Raw genomic sequence first — 23,791 nt, 5'->3', positions numbered from 1 at the left:
ATTGACTTTTACAGCTTCAGCTGTGATTAATCCTGATTATTCTGTGTTCAGGTTTAGCCTCCTGCCAACAGAAAAGCTATGATCAGATGACCCCAGGAAGTTGACATCATTATTAATATGAAACAGATATTTTTAAGTTCAAAGCTGAATGTTTTGACCAAATGGAAAGACAACTTTATTAACACATATGTTAAATAGTAACAGATGAGAGAGAATGGTAAAGGTTAGAACAGTATGGGGTTGCAGTAACAAACAAACCAAATACATGATATACTCCTCATTCAGAGGTTGTTTTAGTCCAGAGAATTTTAATGAAGACAAATTTAGATAATAAAAAAGGAATGCATTACCACAAATAAAAGAAAATGCACAAACAATATTTTACAATATAGTAGAGTATAAACTGTAAAATGCTTTAAAAAACTTTGTCCATCCACAACACCTGTATGTGAACAAGTGCACTGCCATCTCCCCTCTGGCTTGTGATTGCACCTCTCAGGTTTGTGAAATGCAGCCACACAGCAGCCTGAAGTCACTCAAATCCATTTTTTTGCCCACATGTGACCTCTATCTGATCTTGTTATGATAGTCTGAATAACACAAACATTTTTTTCCAATGTGACTGTTAGGTTAAAAAATGTAGGTTCGTAAAAGTAGGACTGAGTACACACAGAAAGGGATTTTCAACAGCTTCCTGCAGCAGAGGAGAAAGAGCTGCAACTCAACACACTACTCTCTCTCTCCTGGACCCCCCTCCTGCAGTGCCTTATTTATTAACAGAACATAACACATGGTTACAAAACAGAGTATTGTTCTGAAAGGACAATTGATCAGGTCATAAGACAGGATGCTCCACTGACTGAATCACAAGACAGACTGAAGCATCTCCTTGTTCCAATGTTTCATATGTACATACATTCATTTTATAATCATCATTGAATAAACCTAACAGCGACCCATGCCACTTGGCTATGTTGCCCTGAATCTGATACATATCGGATCTTGGCCAGGTCACGTTCATCAGACCTGAACGCTGTTAATACTTGACAAAGGTCCCTATACTGTGTCTTTCAACAATAGCAAGAAGCAGAAGCAGTTAAAAAACAACAATGGCGGATGATAATGCAGTGAGCAGTCTTTATTTTCAACCTGCTTGAAAAGATTGCATTGCTAATACACTGAGGTTGGGAAAGAAATGAAAGACTGCTAGATGCCCTCCAGCACTACCATCCATGTTTACTTCCGTAAACACAGAACACACTCGCTTGTGATGTCATGCGTCCTCTACTGCGCATGCGGGACACTTAAGTTGTATGAATACAGTTCACACAGGAGATCACATACAAGTCGCATATACTTTGAAATGTGAACGACCACCAAGAAGAATCGGATATCATAAAAAACATAGCCTAAGTAGCTGATTGGACTGTGCTGATTGGTTTGTTTCATTTTCAAAATTACAAACAAACTGCTCTACTGCACCCAAAGAAGCACGTGGCGATGGACAATATGGCAAAAATATTATACAACCCTTTTTAAAATAGAAAAATCACAATTTGGGTTTTATCATGATCTTATGTGTATATTTTTCAGAAGAATTTGCAAGTCTCTGGTATTGAAAAAGCTTCCTGGAGAGGAAGCGAAACATCTTCAACTTGATAACAAAGTCCAGGGGATTGTTTTTAATTTTCTTTTTTTTGAAGTCTCTGGTCAGTTTAAAGAAACCATTTCTGGAAGTAAAATAGTTCTAAAATCAAATAAAAAAAACAATGTAGGATAAAGAACCTTTATGAGCCACTTTTAATTTAGATAGATGCAGTTTTTTGCTAACATGTGCAAAGGACATAAAGATTCACCTGAATCGTGTAATGGCAGTGTTGGAGAAGTAACTGGCCAGGAAGCTGTCAACTACTTAGAGCAGGCGTTTGAACAACCCGTTTTCAAATGTATTAAATGGAAACATATCTTTTGTAAGATAAAAAGCTTCTGTTAACTCTTTCATACTCTTCCTTTTCTTGTAATGTTGCCTTTATCTTATGCCTGTGTTAACATTGTCCATTTGGGTCCAGCGATGCTGCTGGGTGTCCCATTGCTGCATGGCTCTCAGGATACTGTTTCAGGTGCTTTCTATTCAAGTGATTAAACAGGTTCTTTGCATTACCACCCAACGTACAAACCGTTTCTGGGCAAACTTTGAAAATTACTTTTTTTTTCACCAAAATAATATGGTGCAAACATACCAGATTCATATAATGAGAGTACTTTTTTCCCCTCTGATTGGCTTTCAGCCATGACTCTCCATGTGGCTGATGCTACAAACACAAACAAGGAGGCATTTAAGAAAGTGCATCACTACCGGTTATTCGCTATGATTGGTCGGTCAGGTTGACTATTGCGTTGGTATATCAGCATAGAACTCCATCCCTTCATCCATTTTCCATCACGCTTATCTCAAGCGGGGTCGCGAGGTGTGCCGGTGCCTACCTCCAGCTGTCTACGGGCGAGAGGCAGGGTCCACCCTGAACTCACATTTATAGGATGAGACTTAAACATCCTATGATCTCCATCATATTGCGTAGGTTTGGCCAAAAACTGCAGTTATATTTTCAATAGTAGCACTGGTACTTTACGTTCAATTTAAAAGTTGTTTTTATTATCCTAACAGTATAATAAAAATGACTAAAAATGATCTTAATTTATTGAATCTCTTTTTTTATCCAGGTCATAGCCTTGTCTAAACAGCAAGGTCTCCTTCACTCTCCTCGGTCTGAAGACGGTGGATCTGTTCGGTACAGGGCACTGACAGACCAAGATCCATCTCCACCGGCCTCTACCACTGGGGCAATAGGAGGTCTGTATTTTATACTTCTTTTACACTATTTTCTGGCTTTGTATAACACTGTGATTTATTGCACAATAGCTAGAGTGGTCAAATGAAGTTCCAGAGTTTTAGCTGTGCTTTACAAACAGAGGAGATAGGTTTCAATCCGAGAAATTCCTTTTCAACCCTATTTATAAGCAATAAATACATATTTTCATAATCGTATTAAATATATATGAGAAGCATGCAGATTTTAAGAGGCAAAACTGAAAAATGTACACAAGACAGCTACACGAGTAGGCCTGCTATGTATTCTGTTGCATGACTTACAAAAGGTAACAGTTTCCTTGGTTTAAATTTTTAGGAGGAGGTTTGGAAAGAAATGGCAGTATAGTTCATGTAGACGCTCACCCAGAGTCACGACAAAAACCTGTGGTGAAACCTCCAAGCACAGATGGCAGTGGCTCATGGCGATGGAAACCGCCTGAACAAAGAGGATCTCTGCGGCAGTCAACCTTCGCCCTCAACGACCTGAACAGACACACAGACAGTTATGATTCTCTTAGAGATGGTGGCTCAGTGGACGGAAGGAGAAGTGTTACAGGGGCTGAATCAGAGAGCGAAGGTGGCGGTGATGGTGGAGAGATGGGCAAACACTCCAACCATCCACGTGCTAGTTACCCTTTATACCCCCAACAACAACAATATAATCCTAACAATTACCAGCACCAAAATTTTAACCCCAACCATCCCAATAATCCCAACTTTAACAATGCTCATTCTAATTTTAACCCAAGCTCTACCAACTCCCACATCTCTTTGCCTTCTACTGTCACCAATGCTCCTCCTTTTCACCCTCACCTCCAAGCAGTTACTACTATTAGGGTCACACCAGTAGAGGCAAATGCGGCAAGCAGTGATGGAGGTTCTGACTGCCAGTCGGTTGCCTCATCCAGCTGTGAGTCCACCCTCAGAAGAAAGGGCAGCACCAACATCAAGGTCCAAGACCAAGGGCAGACCCCCGATCTCCACAACAATCACCGCCCAAATGAGGATAACAACCGTCTTGACAGTGAGAGCAGCAACCGTTTCCATGAAAACCTTCGAAATTTTCAAGAAAATCCAATCACACCTAATTTCCACAGGCAAGTGCAGGTGGTGTTTGGGCGCTCAAGCCCGACTCCTCCCCCTACTCTGCCCCGTCCCCTTCTCACTCACACCCCACCTCCCACTCTGGGCCTGGCTTATAAGGAGTGAGTCACCCGGCTGAACCTGTTGGTAAACTGAATGGTTTTACTGTCTGGACTAAAGTTTGGAAGAATATGGAATTATATAACTAGACTCCACGATCACCTTACAAGGTAGAGGTAGGAAAAGTTTCCATTTTAAACCAGCCATCTCTGTTCCAACCAACACCACAATCAGTTGTGAGTTTCTTGGCCTGGACTATATGTCTAAGAGTTTGAGTCAAATTTTCCATTATGTAATATTATTTATCATTCTGTTTTATATTATAACCCTATGGAGAGACTAAGTAACTCTTTTGGTATTATTAGTGTTTGCGGGAACCAACACATGCATGGCTATGAGGATAGATTTAAACGCCAAAGTGCTTTCCTGTTTTTTTACTCGAAAGATCATGGGACTAATAACTGATTATTTGGAGGTTTCTCAGTCTTTCTGCTGAAAAAAGAAAACAACACAGGCACTTACAAAGTGAGCACATCACTATTACTGTAAGGAATGTTTTTGTATATAATGTAAGTTTATGGGCCATAAAGCACTTAAGCGCAACCTTAATTGTGAGCGAGGCACAGCACTGAGTCAAATTAGAGTCAAAGTGACCCTAATAGAGTCAAATTAGAGCCAAGATATTATCATATGATTGCTTTTGTTGTTGTGTTTGTGGTGGTACAGATAAATACCAGGAGTTATATATTGTGTAAAATATATAGTGTTTTTCTTTAAATGAAAGATTTTACTTTTGTGCTCCTAGTGTGTTGTAGGTGCTTAGACTTGTAAGAGGTGAATTATCTAACCGAGAGAAACAGGGTAAGTGGTCAGTACTTTTATAGCGCTTTCAGTCATTTACTACATTCAGTCATTCACTCATTCACACAAACACTGATGGTGGCTAGCTACATTGTAGCTACAGCTGACCTGGGTCTCAAGGTTGAGCAATGATGCCGTACACAGGCACTACTGGCCTGACCGCCATCAGTAGGAAATGCCCAAAGGTTACTGAAAGCCGAAACCAGGGCTCGAACCCACAAACGATGCAGGGCAAACTCCTGCATCCAATGGCACTGTCGCCTCTGACTAAAGACCAAAGATTAAACACATGAAACTTGTTCTTTTCAAGCAGAATCCATAACAAACTTTTTTGTATTTGTTTTTATTTTTGTTGTCAATTTCTTTTCTTATTTGAATTTACTTCAATCAAATCAAAAACCATTTTGTCCATTGAGTATTACCACGTAAACAGCAGCGTAATATGGCTGACATTAGATGAAAGAGGAATTTGAGCACTGGCATTTAATACGGCTAATATAAATACAATGCCTCTTAATAATTATTATAGAGCCTATATCATGTTTTTTTTTAAGCCTTTCAAAATTAACAACTGTAAGACATTTGCCTTAAGCACTATAGAGTAGTGGTTTGATATTAACTAAAAAAATGGTTTTCCAACCTGGAAGAAACATACTTGCCTTCAAAGCAAAGCTCCCTCTCCTTATCTTTGTACTGCCTATTACATGACTTTGCTGTGTCACGCCTCTTCTGAACAAAGTCCAGGAAGTTTGAGGGAGAATTGCAGATTTTAAGAAAAGCTAAAAAAAAGAGATGTTGCCGTCATATTAGCTGGAAAAAGAACCCCTTCATCTCACCTCTGCTTGACGGGAGTAAGTGGCCGTGTCCTTACAGTGCCAGCACAACACAGTCAACCTACAACAGTACTTAAATGGAAATATGTTTTAAAGAATAAGTTGCCAAATTAGAAATCAATAACTTTTTCTACATTATTTTTTTTTTTTATATATAAACTCTTTATCCATGTCCTGAAATATTTATTTGAATCCGCTTTAAAAAGTTCAGTGCAGTGGGTGGCAGTAATAAGAAACCAAAGCATTACCCTTTATTTCCATTCAAATATAGATTGATTGAAATGGTTTAAAATATTTTTTGTTCCTATTGTTTGAACTGAAGAATAATAGTAGATGTATGTAGTTGGTCATTAAGGTGAATTGGATCCAGTTGCAGGATAAGTGAAAATAGTTATATGACATTTAAGTTTCACCCACCTGCTTCTAGCCAGAGTTGTTTCCTTGGAACTTCATTTTCACCTACATTTGAAACAAGAATATATTAACAAAACCTTTTTTCTGTTAAAACCAATTCAACTCAGTTTATTCACTTTACATAGACAATATAATCTGGTCATTCAGACAAATTGGTTTAAAGTTTTTAGTCAAAGGACATCCAGCTGATTGCATTCAGTCGTTGACTTCATCATCACATCCTCCTGGATGACGATGCTTTCATGAGGATCCGTTGTGCTCTTGACTCTACAGCAATCCCTCACATCGAGCATGCATGCAGCAACATTCGAGAGGAAAATAACTTTTAACAGGGAGAAGCCTTGAGTAGAGAAGAAGACACACAAGAGGCAGTGGTGACTGGTGGAGTTTTCTCTAGCGGAGGCTATAGCTTCAAAAAGAGTCGTACACCGAAAACCAATCAAATTTATAATAAGGTATCACACCAGTATATTTACCTAAAGCCAACAACAAAAAGCAACATTATAAAATGTTCTAAAAAGTGCTTAAAATCAGTCCTACCTGCCTTAATCATATAAACCTGTCAATCAGCCGCACTTTATAACAGCCGACCGTGACATCAGCGCTGTGGCGGGAGGTGGTGTGCAAATAAAGATGCTTTCAGCTCTGGGAGCAGGAGAGCTGCGACCCAGGAAGGTCTGATCTTAGCATGGAAGCTACTGTGCATGAACAGCTTTTAACAAGAGTCAATGGGCAAAGATTTTTGCACCCCAGAGCGGAAATAGATCACCAATCTGACAAGGACCGAAAACAGCTTTACTTACGATTAAATATTTATCTTTCACATCTAAAATATATATCAATATATTTTGAATATTCTAATTTTATGAATTCATTTTTATTATTTTTTTTCTGTCTTAATTAAGGTCATTGGGTGAGTGAGGCGCCACCCTTGCCCCTCTATTGGCCGGCGGCCACTGACTAGAGGAATATAGAAGCATAAATACTGTACTATAAATGCTAATACATAAATTCTCTCTTGTTAACAAAGGCAGCAGTGAAGTAGCTCCATGGTAGGCTCTGTTAGTAAAGCTTGAGGCAGTTATAATGTAAAAAGGGATAAAAGAAAGCACATTACATTTAGTCACAGTAAAAGCTAAGCTCCGTTTATATTTCCCTTGTCTTAAGGGCAGATTAAACTTCAGCAACCGCACACATCAAATGTGGCTTGGTTCTGGTCGCAAACCAGTTTTGCCGGTATGCTTCTGCACCGTCGGTTTGGAATTTCTAGAGACGGACAGCAGTTTCCTGCTGAAGTGCAAGGGGGAGCCAATTCGAGAACTCGCAAAAACTCTGGTAGACGGTCATGAGAACTTTGTTTTGGCAGAGACCTTTGAATCTTTATACGGTATAATTTGTCTGAGGTATCGTACAAGTGGTTGTACTTCGGAACCTCTTTGATTTACCTTTCATCGTAGTTGTTCATCGGTTTTTAAAAATGGCGCGCCCCACAGAATCAAAAGGACGACCACACAGACAGCTGGGACCAATCACAGCTGCTTTTTGTCTGCGCACTTCCGCTTGAGGTATGCTCCTCCTCCTACAGGGGTTACATACCACCAGATTAGGTTTGCATACATTCACTTTATTTATATAAAGAGCCAGTTAAGGGGAATGTTTATTTTGTTTATTTACAAGGAAAAGAGAGACTGTTCTCTATGATCATTATTGCTGTACTAAAATATTTTCTTACTAAAATACAACAAAACAGTTTCTTTTCAACCGACATCAAGTTTACATTTTAAAATCTTCTGGTTTAGAAATATCAGATTTTCTACTCGCATTGTTTACTGCATACTTCATCAGTGCTTTATATTAAATGTCAGCTGCTACAAGCAGATTACAGGTAATCCTGGAAAACCTGGCCAAGTTAAAACGACCATAGCTGCTAATTTTCATTGCTACTACTGAGCTAGCTGAGCCTGAGCCCCCTTTGAAAACTCCAAAAACACTTAAAGTTTACTTTCTCACTCTTAAAAAAAAACATCTGTAAAATACTTTTTTGGGAAAATTAATTATAAGCAACGTAATGTATCCTACCAGAGTGCCTGTTTAAGATCCACACCTAAATTATAAATCCACAATATATATATATATATATATAGTTCAATCTGTTATTCCAAATGAGCCAGAACACTTTAATTTGTTAGAACTATAAGAGCCAATAAAAAAACAGATCTAAGTGAATATTCTGTGAAATTCCAGTCCCTGTGTTTACTAAAACACATATATCTACGATCTGTGTTAATCCATTCCTTTGCTCCGTCCTGACAATCCAACCACTAACCCATTCATGCCAGACAAAACATACTATACAGATGCTGCTGCTTTGAGGACTTATGATTAGCTATATGAAGTATCAGTGTATTGTTCAGAGTGAATAAAGCTAGAGCAAGCATACAGATTGAACTATTTTCTGCAATATATGGAGAAACACCTGCTTTTCACTTAGAGATGGGATTTAAGACTCTTTGAATGGAGCTAGAAATCACAGATCATATGTCCTTTCTAATATCTGCTCAGTTTTATTTACTATTTCTTTTAAAGCCAGGCTAGTAAAGTAAAGCATTTGTCTATTTATATAGAGCCCATTCAGAATGTGAAGGCATCTGAAAGCACTTTACATACATATGGTCCTTTATTTCTTCATTCATATATATCTTGTAATGAGAAAATGCAGAAATTTATTGTGAAAAAAATAGACTTAAATGTTCTGCCATCCTGGTATCTTACAGTGTGAGCTAAGGTTGGAAAGAGAATATTGCATAGAAACCTGCATAGCAGCATTACTGCAGTCAATCAATTTCAATAGTTCATATAAAGCATTCTCCTCCTGGTCTTAACTGAGCTTCCAGTGAAGCTCTCAGAAACTGTCTTTTTCAAATGGGTGAAATTAACAAAACGTATAGAGAAAGGAAATATTACAGAAAGTAAATAGTAAGTAAAATTTATTTATTTTGAACTTTTGGGATCAAAAAGAATTCCAGTTTGTTCACATTTCAATTAAGTATTTTTGAATACAAGGTTTAGAGAATTGTATTTTATTCTATGGCTAATTAACATTTTATTGTATTATAAGCAGTGTTGGACACATTACTTTGGGAAAGTAATTAGTTATAGTTACTAGTTACTTCTCCCAAAAAGTAACTGAGTTACTAACTGAGTTACTCCACAATAAAAGTAACTAGTTACTAGTAATAGTAACTATTGTGTTACTTTTGCGTTTCTCGCCCCGTAACCCTCACCACCCAGCCCCCACCTTCTCGCCGTGTGTTTCTAAAGCCAGCTGAATAGAGCGGACGACAAAGACAAGAACCTGCAGAGAGTTTAGCATTTATTGCAACTCAACGTAAATGACATCAGGAAGGAACGCTATCTGACGGGCCTATAAACCCCGTCAGATAGTGTTCCCCCTGCTTATCATGGGGGGATCGTAACACCCGTCAACGGAAACACCCACCTACCCAGCTGACAGACGTAATCTCAATATACATCAGCCAATCCCATCCTCCGCTCTCTCATGACAAGGCACGCACGAGTGAAAAAAAGGTTCATTGTGTGACCTGTATAACGCGCAGTAACGGGGTGTCTGCAATGGTAACTGCGTTATAATTACAGTCAAAGTAATTAGCTAGATTACCTCGTTACTAAAAAAAGGTAACGGCCTTAGTAACGCTGTTACTTTCAACGCCGTTACTCCCATCACTGATTATATGTAATACAAATATAGTGGCTTATCCAAAGGGGAACAGCATAGACCCTTTGAATTTTTTTCTTGAAGTCTTTTAAAGATGTAATATTTAGGATCTATGATGAATATTTGTAAGATGCAATGCAGGCAAGGCTGAGCCATTTCAGGTTTAGTTCTGTTTATTTCCCAAAAGTGCCATTTTTCCAATAAATATAACATTACTAAGCTTCATTTAAATTTTCATCTACCTATTCCAACTTCAATATAAATTACAGCTAGTGGGAGAAACATATTTTCTGGTCTACAAAATACAGCAAACCCAGAGTGCTCTTTGAAAAGAACCCAACAGTTGAACTGTTACTGGGGCCAATAAAAAATATGGTTTATTTTAGCAATTAAAGTGTAAAGGTGAAACTATTTTATATCAAACAACATAAATTTAAAAATCTTGACACAAGCAATTTGACACATCACTCACTGTCTCACTTTAGCTTGTACAGTTGTGAATGGAGTCAGTTAAGTTTCTCAGCAAAGGGAAAGGCTGAGGCTGACGGCAATGTTAAAGATACACATATATTTTTTCCACTGACATAATCACCAGTATGCTAATGATGAAAAAAAACCCACAATATTTAAATATAAAACTGAGTGTATGTGTGCTTGCCCCTCACAGAGGATGCCGCGAATAGGTTTGTTTACCTTTGCATTCTGTATACAGTAAAGTATATTTTGATACAAGTTATTGAATGTGATTTCAAATGCTATTGTCTAGTCTGGTATGAGTGTTACTTTGGATAAATGCTTGGCACTAGAATGCTGGAAAGTATTCAATTACATCAGATATTTGAATAAGTTTCAAGTGGTGTGTGTAATTTTCATTATATGTGCATTTAGCTGGATGTTTCTTTTTTTTTTTCTCCCAGATTTGATAGATAAATTTTTATGTAAATTAAAGTGTTCTATTTAATGCTTAAAATGAAGTGTAAATATTAATTCATTTATGTTGTGAAATTCTTTTCCTGCCTTGATTTCTAAAAATATATTCTGTTTTTTTTTTCTGGAATACAACTTTGAAATCGGTTGTAAAATGCAAAAGCATTGCATGCACGTTGGAAAACAATGGAAGCACAACTTGAACGCATGACTGGATTTAAAAAGCTTAACTTTCGAGGGTTGCTATGCTGTGGGAGGCAGGAAATAACCTTTCCTTTTCAGCGGCTGAATATGTGGGGAGAAGAACCACACTATTCCTATCTTAGTCCCATAGTGAATATCTTAATCAATGCCATTGAAAAAGCAGCAAATCTCATTTATTTATTGGAAACCAGTCTAAAGCCAGGAAAATGTTTGTAGTTTTAACATATTTTCATCCTTATGACTTTAAAAGTGTTCTTAAACGCTGAATGTATAATTACTTTAGTCTAAACTATTGTCATTGCCATTGCTGCATCATAAGCATCAAGCATGTGAGTAACTTTATCAAATGTTTACAGTTCTAATTTTGATTTTAAATATTTTTATTCTACATTATATCAAACCATGGTAGGAGCTTTGTAGTAGGTACTTTTTGTATGTTATATTATGTGCATATCCAACCTTACTCAAATTACCTTTGGAACTATTTCTAACAAGTTAGATAATAGCTTATTTGATTACATTATAATCATTAACACTTTATTTTTCTTTCTATGTCTAGAGTTGTTAAACAGTTAAATTTTTCTCCTAGTGTGAGTGAATTATAGCTTTATATTAATGTATTATTTTGACAATTTTCTGTGTTAACATGTCTGCCTGACTACATGGTCAGGGATCTAATGGGCGAAGACACAACTGCTGTACTGCCGTTCATTATCTGTCGGAGGATAATGTCTCTTTGACTAGACTTAGTTTCTGAAGTTCACTGTTATTAGAAAGACTTAAAGGCTTATGGGGCCACTTATGGGGTGATTTGTTTGAGTCTTCTGATCATGGAATGACATCACCATGAGTTAAGAACCTTCTGTTTGCAGGTCGGAAAACCAGTGGGGTTTGCAGGTTGTTTAGTTGGTAACTACTATTAGTGATACAAGCTAATACATGTACATTTGTTAGTTTTTATTTGTTAAAGGTGCTATTTGATTATATACACACATTTTAGCCGAATACAAAAGTAAACTTGTTCAGTGTTATAGCATCATTAAGCTAGAAATCCAATCAGAGAGCGCAGAACTCCACCAAACAGCATATTTTGCCACATCGTGTAACTTTAAACCCATTGCTAAAACTTACACATGATCAGATTATGAAATTTTATTGAATTGTTACTTGGTATGAGGAGCACCTTTATTAAAAGTAGTTTCCCTAAAATCCTGTCATAAGTTTATAAATAAGGCACAGCCCTTGTCCGCAGCCTCTGGTGATTGTTCTGCTCTCACCTTCTTCATTCACTCTGCTTTCTTCTTCGATCAGCAGATGTAGAATCTGAGGCTCACCTTTACTGTGTTTTTGTCCTCAGTATTATATTCTGGACTTTTTTGAGTCCAGAGCTGAGAGTATCAATAGTCTATGCTTATTCCACCCAGTAATGTAAAAACAAAATCCTGCATTCAGATTATAATGTAGAATATCACCAAAATATAATCGATTATTCCTTAGATCGGTTTCAAAGTTTCAATAAAATGTGTTCTTATATTTTTAAGTTATCCTTTACACAGACAGACAAACAAACAAAAACACATAAACTCGACTAAAAACATAACCTCCTTGGTAAGATGGATTGCAATAAACAATCCATTTTTTTGTTAAAACCTGCACCAATGGCTGATTGGTAAATATATGATATATATTAATTGTAGGTTCTTACTGTCCTTATTGAAGCTTTAGTTTGACGCTCATCAGACTCCCTTGTATCCAAAAAATAAATCCACGAGTCCACTTCTTGACTTCAACGGTTTACTTGAAAACTTAACGCAACATTACAGAAAACATAAAATACATCCATGAAGTTAAGTCCTTTTAAAGTCCAACGGAGCCTGGGAAGGGTGAGGTCAAAAAACTATTGCGCTCCAATCTCCATCTGATTCCCACTGCATTCCTCACCTGGCATGAAGATAAACCACTCCCCTTCGTGGGTTTTTAAATGTCACAATAAAAGTAATATCTTTCTCACAATATCAATTAACTGAACATATAAAATAGCATTTTTTAATCCTTTTAAATCCCTTAGAATCATTAAATCAAAAACAATATTTATCTTACTTATGAATTTGCGTATTTTTAAATAAAATAGAAAATAAATATTCTAACTCAAATAAACTGCATTTAGGCTCCTACATTAATTAAATATTTTGTTAAATCTAATTCAAGTTAAGTCAAAATCTTGTGGTTAGATTTATTGCAATGAAATGTTACGCTTCACTGGATTCCCTCACATTTAATACATGGTCCACGGTGGCATACACTGTATGATATTTTCAATTGTTATACTTGGCAACAGCCCAACATGTATGATGAAACGGCTGGGTTTGAAAGTTCACTGCCCACAATGTATGTTCTTACACCATATGATCCGATGCTCTGATGCTGTCTGCCTAGACCAGGCATGCCCAAAGTCAGTCCTCTATGGCTGCTTTCCTGCAGGTTTTAGAGGTTTCTCTGCTTCAGCACAGCTGATTTCCATCGATAGCTCTTTAACAGGCTTTTGCTGAACTGCAGTCATCAGAATCCACAAGCTGCTGTAGGACCACGGCCCTCAAGGACCAACTTTGGGTATGCCTGGCCTAGACTTTACGACAAAAACTATCTGTTAGACTCAGCCTTGGAGAGAGAATCCGCTGGTCGGACTCCTGTATCTGAAGTAGATAAGAAAAACGATTCCCTTGTTTGCGCACAAACAAGACGCAAGGTTGATAAAAAATCGACTTCAATAATAGGATATGCTCACAAACACCTGAATAGGGCCGACTGAATTTCATAATATTCTATTATTATATGTCTGAGTCTCACTGAGTGAGAGACTGTTTTCTACACACCGTAGGATGAGGCCCAAACCCGCCCCAATCCAGACTATTTGGGATCATCCCAATTTGGGCCAAAAATCTTACACTGTATGCCAGCCCGTAGCCTCAGTGGATTTGAGATGATGATAGTCCTGAATTGCATTCACTGATTGCATTTTAATTGTTTTAGATTGAGTGGATGCATAAAAAGAGGTCCATTGTCTTTAACTAATTTAGGTGCAGCACCTAACAACCACTACTGTGTTTCCGACTTGTTTCTTAATTATAGTTCCAATCCGCCCCATACTCAAGCCCTATCTTAAAAGCAAATGACATCAAGCCAGGAAATGCTTTAAATGAGGCTACTCTTACTCTTTTTTACATGTTAAACAGAAGGTTGCTGAGTTACCTAACTTTACTACCTATATTCCCACATAAGTTGAGAAAGCAACATATCTGGTTTTCTTGAGGGCTTCATACAATTATTCATTTGAAGAGCAAGAGGCAATGCACCTCCAGAGTGTTAGATACCTGTCTTAGTCTGTCTCACACATTAAGAATCGTCAGAATTTGTATCTCTAAAATGTTGCTGCAGTTTAGTAACTGTGAATGATTAAACCTTTTAGCTTGTTTTCTATCACATATTGTAAACTGTTTATATGATGACTGTTTTGCTGTTTATATTGCTGACAAAACAAACATTTGTATCTTTATACATACACTATATTGCCAAAAGTATTTGCTCACCTGCCTTGACTCACATATGAGCTTAAGTGACATCCCGTTCCTAATCCATAGGGTTCAATATGACGTCGGTCCACCCTTTGCAGCTAGAACAGCTTCAACTCTTCTGGGAAGGCTGTCCACAAGGTTTAGGAGTGTGTTTATGGGAATTTTTGACCATTCTTCCAGAAGCGCATTTGTGAGGTCGCACACTGATGTTGGACGAGAAGGCCTGGCTCTCAGTCTCCGCTCTAATTCATCCCAAAGGTGTTCTATCGGGTTGAGGTCAGGACTCTGTGCAGGCCAGTCAAGTTCATCCACACCAGACTCTGTCATCCATGTCTTTATGGACCTTGCTTTGTGCACTGGTGCACAGTCATGTTGGAAGAGGAAGGGGCCAGCTCCAAACTGTTCCCACAAAGTTGGGAGCATGGAATTGTCCAAAATGTCTTGGTATGCTGAAGCATTCAGAGTTCCTTTCCTTGGAACTAAGGGGCCAAGCCCAGCTCCTGAAAAACAACCCCACACCATAATCCCCCCTTCACCAAACTTTACACTTGGCACAATGCAGTCAGACAAGTACCGTTCTCCTGGCAACCGCCAAACCCAGACCCGTCCATCAGATTGCCAGATGGAGAAGCGCGATTCGTCACTCCAGAGAACGCGTCTCCACTGCTCTAGAGTCCAGTGGCGGCGTGCTTTACACCACCGCATCCGACGCTTTGCATTGCACTTGGTGATGTATGGCTTGGATGCAGCTGCTCGACCATGGAAACCCATTCCATGAAGCTCTCTGCGCACTGTTCTTGAGCTAATCTGAAGGCCACATGAAGTTTGGAGGTCTGTAGTGATTGACTCTGCAGAAAGTTGGCGACCTCTTCGCACTATGCGCTTCAGCATCCGCTGACCCCGCTCCGTCAGTTTACGTGGCCTACCACTTCGTGGCTGAGTTGCTGTCGTTCCCAAACACTTCCATTTTCTTATAATACAGCTGACAGTTGACTGTGGAATATTTAGGAGCGAGGAAATTTCACGACTGGATTTGTTGCACAGGTGGCATCCTATCACAGTTCCACGCTGGAATTCACTGAGCTCCTGAGAGCGACCCATTCTTTCACAAATGTTTGTAAAAACAGTCTGCATGCCTAGGTGCTTGAATTTATACACCTGTGGCCATGGAAGTGATTGGAACACCTGATTCCAATAATTTGGATGGGTGAGCAAATACTTTTGGCAATATAGTGTACTTCATCAGCACAAATGAATATTTAGCTCCAAACTAAATATTTAGTTTGTTAAGTAAATATTAAGCTACAAATTAAATATTTATTTAACAAACTAAATATTTAGCCAGTACCAAGCTAGGGGCCGGCTTCTTTCCTCCGGCAGAGAAAAAAAAGCATTTGTTGCCACGGCAACACTCCATGTGTATGGCTGCAGGTCTGTGGTGCAGGTGACATAACGTTAAACATTTGCCCATTTTGTAAAACAAATGTATATGGTCAAATAAAACTATTTCAAAGAGGACCATCCATTTTGGAATTAATTATGTTTTTTCACATTGTTTCATTTTTTCAGTGTGATGAAGATGCCATAGGAGTTGTATAGAGATTCCCAGGCTTTTACTTTGGAAGTTTGCTTGCACATTTTGGCAAGTAAATTTGCATTTTCACTCAATATTTAGCTAGCTAAGTATTTTCAGTTAGTTGAATAAATATTTTATCTGGAACTAAATATTTATATAACAACTAAATAGTTAGTTTGGCGATAAATAGTTATTTAATCAACTAAATAATTAATTTGCAAACTAAATATTTAGCTGCAAACTGAATATTTATTTAACAAAGTAAGATTTTTATAAATGACATAGTGAAAAAATGACTTGGATTAAATTAAGTAACCCCGTTATTTTTCTCTTGAAAAACGCTAAAGAACCATAAATATTGCTCCGAATTTTTGACCGCTTAACTTTACAAACCCCACTCCATAGTAGAAAGAAAAACTCATATATGAATTTGTTATATATGGAGTAACATTTTCTGAGCTTTATTTTCTTTCATATAATAAAACCCTAGTATTTAGTTTCTCAGAAATATGAAATATTAATTACCAGAGCTGTCACACCTAAAACAGCCAATCTACCCAAAATATTTGCAAGTTTTCCCCCAGCATTAGCTCTATCAGTCTGAGTCGGCAGAGCACACAATCATGAGGAAGACTGTTGAGTTGGCAAAGGGACCCATCTACATTCAGGCAGTTTGTTTATTTATTTGAAACCTAAAATGAAAATTTTGAATTCTCATCTTTGGTTTACTGAACCAAAACAAGAAATTGAAAACAAACAGTTTTTTTTGCAATGAAAATGAAAAAATGGATAGCAAGTTTTAAATTATTTAATTTATTTAATCAGCCCAGTTTAATCAGCGCAGCCAATATATTTTTTTGGGGACCTACGTATTTCCAAGACCACTGTGATGTACTGTACATTTATTCTTTACATGAAATATGTGACTTATGTTTTTTTTATAAAAAAAAAGCTTTGTAAAATGTCTTTATAGAGAGAAATAGTATTCAGACATTGAAAAAAATTTGTTATGGTTTTTTTTTTACGTATAATGCAAATAACCACCTAAGCTTAAAACGATTTTGTTTATTTAAAGGGACACTATGCAACATTTTTCAGTTAATTAATGTGTTCCATAACGTTATGGATGACTAAATGAGTCATTTCAGGTTGAACAAAGGTATTCTCGGCCGCCCTGGTGGTCTGTGGGGGAAATACTGCACTTGCAACTGCAGGAGCACCGACCCGCACCCACAGGCTCAGAAGTCTCGTGAGAGTCAGTCTTGCTTTACGGCGAGAACTGCTACACCCCCCAGTTAAAAGCATTCTCGTTGCTAGCACAGTGGCAATCTTTGTGCAGTTATGCTACGTTCACGCAGCAAAAGCAGCAAAATCGCATCTGCTGCTTCATTTTTGCTGCTTGTACCAGTTAGTACTGACGCGCGGCTGAAGCAGCTTTGCTGCTCTGGCTGCAAAAGTGTGTCTGAGGCGCGTTGGGCGGAGCTTCACTATCCTTTCTCTGCCTTGCAGCTATATTTGCTGTGATCAGTGGGAATAAAGTAGTTTTAATATGTGTTTAAGTGAGAAAATACACCTGAAAACATAATCAGTGCCGTCAGTTCATTCAGATTATTATCCTGCCTTCAAAATTTTTTCTGTCGGAGCCGCTCAGACCCCCACATACCAGGGATGCGCCGACAGTATGGATCCCTTCATCAGCAGCGGTTCACCGCGGCAGCTGGTAGGTGTTTTTCATCTAAATAATCCAAACTGCATATTCTGCCGGCAGATTTCTGCATTTTAAGTTAATTTAGGCGTCAATAAACTGTTTAAGAGCAGTGATCATCAGCGCTGTGTCTCTCTCCCTGCGTTAAACGCACCGACGCGCTGCTGCAGCCGCTCAGACATGCTGCGCCTGCAGCTCAAAACGCGCCGCGGGACCTTTTGCTGCGCCTTGACGCGCGTCAACCATTGACTTTGCATGTAAACTCGCTGCTTCTGTCGCGCCAGCTACATCCAGTGTGAACGCAGCGTTAGTCATTCGCTGCTAAGCTCAAAACAACCGCGCCTGGCTTGACGGAGAAACCAGGAGAACAGCTGAGCATATTTACGACAGTGCACTTTTACTTTCGCCCTCTGGGGGGAGCCTCACTGGAAAATCAACACCGGTTGCATAGTGTACCTTTAAATTATTGGTAATACACTGAAAAAAATAATGCAACTGATTTTGGCATTTACTTAATCATATTTATTTACTTTAACAAAATTTCTTTATGTCCTACCCTGCTAACATGAAACAATTGTGTTCAAGTAACAAAATATGATCAAGTAAATACCAAAAAAGTTTGCTTTTTTTTTTCAGTGTAGAACCTCATATCACATACAATCTCCCGTTTTGTTTCTAAGAAATGTGTTTTTTCTTACAACCTTTTATTTTGCCATTCTGATGAAAATGTTCAACATAAAATGTTAGGCACTTTCTCAGTGCTTTTTATGCTTTCAAGTTATCTCTGTTGTTATTTCCAAGCATGTAGAAAAACATGTATTTCAACAATGACTAACCAACTCAGACAATGAACTGGGATCAAAGTCAAAACAAGGAAAATGTGGAAAAGCATCATCTGAAAGGATGCCATATCATCCCTACTTCTACCTTTTAAGTGTCACATGACTTCGAAAAACATCAGAGATGTTTTTACATGCAGCGGGATTCAGACTAGCAGCCACATGTGGAGGACTGTATCAGTACGGATACTAATCACACACATCAGCAAAAGTGTATTGATGATAGCAGATATCTTTCTGTTTTCCAGTGGTGTTTATGTAAAAAAATAAAGGTTTGATATCATGATATCTTGTCTTTGTCATTTAATGTTATTTTATTTCTTAGCTGCATTTATTTAGGAGTGTATTTTGCCTTTGCAGACCCCAAGGTGAGAAAAGCAATATAGCCAAAACCTCTTTACCAGCTGTACGTTTTAAATCTAAATGTTGAATTATGTAAGAAAAACAGTTACACTTCAAATAATTACACTTTGAAGGTTATTTATTTATTTATTTATTTATTTTGTTCCAAGCCTTGCAGTTCTAAATTCTCCTGAGTGGTGCCCGACTTTACATGAGTGAATAAAGTAAATGTGATTGGTCATTTATCAAAAAGGCGGGATTGTTGTGGCGGAAGGTTCCCAAGCATGTTTGATTGTAGCCGGTTTGTCGAAGCATCTTGCTAACCAGTTAGCAACTTAGTGCTAGTAGGTTCCCAATGGGAAATCACATTAGCACTTAGCAACAACACTGTCCAGGAACGCTATGGACAGTGGAAACATGCAAGAGGAGGACAGTTTAGTGTCGGAGGTCGTGGAGGACTCTCGTTTGTCCTACATTTTTTATTTAGAGGATGAAAGCGGGGATGAAGATGTTGTTGAAGAGGACGCCACGGGCTCAGAAGTTTCGTTTAAGTCTCACTAATGTCTTGAAATAATCTGGCACTGATGACTGGTCTGAAGGCTGGTTATATAGTGACTAATGCAGGTGGATCTGATTAGCAAGTAATGAGAACTGGGAATGGTCAAGCAGGTGTGTTCAATGAGTGGTCAGAGCCGGCATCAGTGCTGCAATCCTGGGCTAGTGTGCTGAATAAAAATATATGCGACACTTTTTTAGATGTTTAAAGAATTAGCAAAACATTTCTAATTTTTCTTATCATGAGATGATTAAGCTGTTCATCTGCCCCATGACATTCAAGTAAAATGGTTGAATAAAAGCGGTAACAATAGGAACTGCTAGTGCAATATCTCCTAAAATAATGGATTTTTGCTGTCATTGTCTATTGTCAAAGCGATGGTTAGATTACCAGCTCACTGTAAGGGAGGAGAGCGGAGGAAGCTGATGTCTTAATGTAAGCTTTTCATGCTATTAATAGCTAAGTAAGTGACAGTGATTAGGGCCAACTTGAAAGATAATGAGGTCATTTAAAGCTGGATCTGTTTGGATCACGGACGGAAAAGAGGGACACAGTAACATCTACTGCCTGTAATAGTGTGGGCTGAGCTTTTCAATTGGAGTGGGCTGAAGGGAATCGTAGAGCAGTAAACATTACAGTGACATGGCTGCTGGCATGAATATTGTGATTTTCAACGGCAATGGAGCCTGCACATCACATTTAATCATTGCACATTTTAAAAGAAAATGCACAAAACAGTCCCCCCTCTCTTCCTCAATCTTTAGTGTCCACCACCCCTCCCTCTTTGAAGCTACAATGCTGCGATTTTAGCAGTTTCCATGGCAATAAGATGATGGAGAGCTGGGAAACCAAACAGACCGGGGGTGGGTGTAGAGACAAGAGAGACATTTTTGTATAGAAATGCAACATCTTTCTATGTGACCTTATGTCACATAAGCTTCTTCAACAGAAAAAAAAAACTAAATATGCACATATCAAATTCACATATCATAAACTGCTATCCCTCTGCTGCTGGGAACATTTCATTGGCTTGTCAAAAAATTACCATGGTAACAAAGGCCAAGTAGCTGACTTTTCCACATGGATCCCACAAAAAAAACACACACAGCTAAATTGGAAGAGAAGAAGCAGAGTATATACAGCTAAGTTTGCAGAAGATTTGGGGCATCATATATCTGCTTGGGGAAGAAAGCTGAAACAGAACCCACATTGTTTAATAAGAACTAATGTTTTGGGGTTTATTTACAGAATTACTATCACACACCATATTAACTATGGGCATTTTTATAGTTTATATTTAGTTATTTGAACTCAGATTTATTTTTGTGTGTATGGTGGTTTGAATTGTGTGTCTCTGTGTAGATCTTTGCAGCATTTTTATTAGGCCCGTGTGATAGGTAGCTCCATCCATCCATCCATCCATACATTTTCTAACACTCTTACTCCCAAGTGGGGTCGCTTGGGGTGCTTGTTCCCATCTCCAGCTGTCAATGGGCGAGAGGCGGGGTACACCCTGGACAGGTCGCCAGTCCATCGCAGAGTGATAGGTCGTTTTAGAATAATAAAAAATAGACCTTTGTGAAAATCTTCCCATTGTGTCGCGCTCGTTGTTTAAGAAGCCAGCCGAGACATTAAAACAAGTGTTTATTCAGAACACAACACATCCCCCTTTCTTAGATAACAATGCACTCAAATGAACATTTGCCTCATAATTGAACTCTTATCAAACTTAACCTTAAATTTCTTCTGTTATGAGTGCAGAATACTATTTTTTTCCTTTCTGACCACTGCCTTTATATGAACTCTTTCCACATTCATAATTTCAGTCTTTGACATTTAATGATGACCCTCCCACTTCTTGTTCTGACGGGACCAGGGAAAACGGGCTTTTGAGTCTGTATTTCAGTCTAAGATTTGTTTGGTGTGGACAGAGCACCCTCTGTAGCACGTGTAGGTGTACTGGGGAGTAGTACCTTTGGTTTGGAGTCTGGTAGTGGCAATAAGTGATGTCTGTTCCTCATGACGGCACCGAAAGGGCTCTCCACAACATATGAGCGGAGAGTGGAGTGAGATGACAATCCCTTCAGTCTAATATTGGTTTTAGAGCCCTGATGTTCCTAATGCAGGACGAAAAGGACAGGGTTAAGCATATGGTTGTAATAACATGTCTGGTGTTTTCCAGTAAATGTCCTCAAGTACACTGAGAACACTGGGGCCAGTATGAAAGCTATAGTCTGGCCAGCCACTCTGACCAAATGAGCATTTGGTCAGAGTGGCAGATACTGTCTGATTTAAGCTCTTCTTTCAGCTGTGTGATGTACACCCAACTGTGTGATTATTTCATCCACACAGATGTCTGTGTCTGCCAAATGTTCCACAGTAGCTTTAGGATCTGGATCTTGGTTAACAGGTGCACGTGAAAGTTTGTCTGCTGTGCGTTTGTCTGCTTTACCTGGAGTGTTGGTGATGGAGTAACTGTACCTCATAAGCCTGAGTCTGAATCACTGAATCCTGGGAGGAAGCTCTGTAGGTGCTTGTTGTCCTAGCAGGCTAACAACTGGCTTATGATCAGTTTTTAAGGAAAATTGTGCCCCAGTAAGAAAGTCTTTAAACCTTTCACATCCCCATTGTTACGTTGAAAATCATAGGTTTATGATAAAAGAAACTGAGTCCACACAGAATATGGTTCTTTGGCTCCTCCAAGAGGAGAGAGTCACGTTCAGCTACATCTGCCCTCTCTCTCTACCAAGGGTCTCCTCAACCGAAGCCTTTTATTAGCAGATCATAACACATGGGTTGGGTTACAGAACAGTGTTCTTCTGACAAGGCAATTGATTGGGTCATAGGACAAAATGCTCCTCTTGATTGAATCTCAGCAGGATGCAACCGTGTGACTTTGCCTCATGACCTAATGATTGAATCACAGGATAGCAGGATGCAGGTCACAAAAGTCTACGACCCTCTTGATTGATTCAGAGCACACAAATGTAGCATACTTTTATAATTATAACTCTAACACCCATGCTACTGCAAGCGCCCCTCCTCCACCTGTGCATACCTCTGTTCAGTCTCAGTTAAGGACCATGAAACATATGCTACAGATCTCCAGTCTTTCTGTTCTTGAGATTGACAGCTGTCCCAGCATGCATTGCGGCAGCAGCAGCTTTCAATGGTAGAGTATTAAGTTCAAAGTTCTCTTTTCTGTTGCTGTTGTTCAATAAAAGTATGTTTTAAGATCATTTGAGGCGAGAACATTATACTTTTAATTGTCACTATATAGCCCACTGTATTTACCGATTTAATGTGTAATAAAAAAATAAAAAAATAAAAGTCAAGAGGACCGCAGCAACCAGCAGAGCTCCAAGAGTAACGGCAGTCAGGGCTAACCACAGCACGTCTGCTTTGCCCCTCTCTCATCATAGCCACGTTTGAAGGACCGCTGGCTATGATGGAGATTTTTGTTTTATTTGGCAAAATGTTTATTTGATATCTATCTCACTGTGTTAATCATTATTCCCCCACAAAAAAAAAAAAAATCATTATTATCTAGAGACTATTAATAAGAGAAGGAGAAATGCAGCTTCAGACAAACCGTGCGTGTGGTGACGTCACAAGTACACTTCTGTTCCAATTGACCCATATTTATGCTGCGTGCTCCCAAACTTTACTGTGTTCTCAAGAACATACTTGGTGAGGACACAACTTCCAGCCAGTTCCAACCAGGTTATTTAAGGAAGTATTCCCTTTCAACTCCTCCTCCGTTTTAGATGTGATTAATCTATCTCTGTTACAGGGATATGTACCAAAGACTTTTAAGGTTGCTGTAATTAAACCTTTACTTAAGAAACCATCTCTTGACCCAGATGACTTGGTTAATTATAGACCTATATCCTTTCTCATGGGCTCAGATAATGGACTTGTATCTGTACCTGTTTGATCTCAGTTCTGCATTTGATACAGTTGATCATAATATTCTTTTAGAAAGACTTGAATATTTTGTTTAAATTAAAGGAAGAACTAGACTGATTAAAATCTTATCTATCTGACTGATTTCAGTTTGTTCACGCTAATGGTAGATCTTCCTTATGCTCCAGGGTTACCTGTAAAAGAACCACAGGGATGAGTGCAAGGCCCAATCCTCTTTACTATATGGGATTAATTTCCACTGTTATGCTGATGATACCCAGCTATATCTGTCTATAAATCCAGATGAT

The 23,791-nt window shown here is 38.5% G+C and overlaps 1 protein-coding gene across 1 annotated transcript in view; it reads left to right on the top strand.

Annotated features, from left to right (window-relative positions):
* LOC119795163 (2-lysophosphatidate phosphatase PLPPR4-like) overlaps positions 1 to 5,159 on the top strand; it is a 52,038-nt gene extending 46,879 nt beyond the window's left edge. The window contains exons 10-11 of the mRNA XM_038303014.1: positions 2,722 to 2,851; positions 3,186 to 5,159. Of these exons, the coding sequence (XP_038158942.1) occupies positions 2,722 to 2,851; positions 3,186 to 4,078 (1,023 nt within the window). The 3' untranslated portion in view covers positions 4,079 to 5,159. The remainder of the gene's footprint in view (positions 1 to 2,721; positions 2,852 to 3,185) is intronic.
* Positions 5,160 to 23,791: the final 18,632 nt, after the last annotated feature.

Source organism: Cyprinodon tularosa, unplaced genomic scaffold (assembly GCF_016077235.1).
Source record: "Cyprinodon tularosa strain WSP-4 unplaced genomic scaffold, ASM1607723v1 ctg501, whole genome shotgun sequence".
NCBI lineage: Eukaryota > Metazoa > Chordata > Actinopteri > Cyprinodontiformes > Cyprinodontidae > Cyprinodon > Cyprinodon tularosa.
Note: the sequence above shows the minus strand (reverse complement) of the source record. Positions and strands in the feature narration are given on the sequence as shown.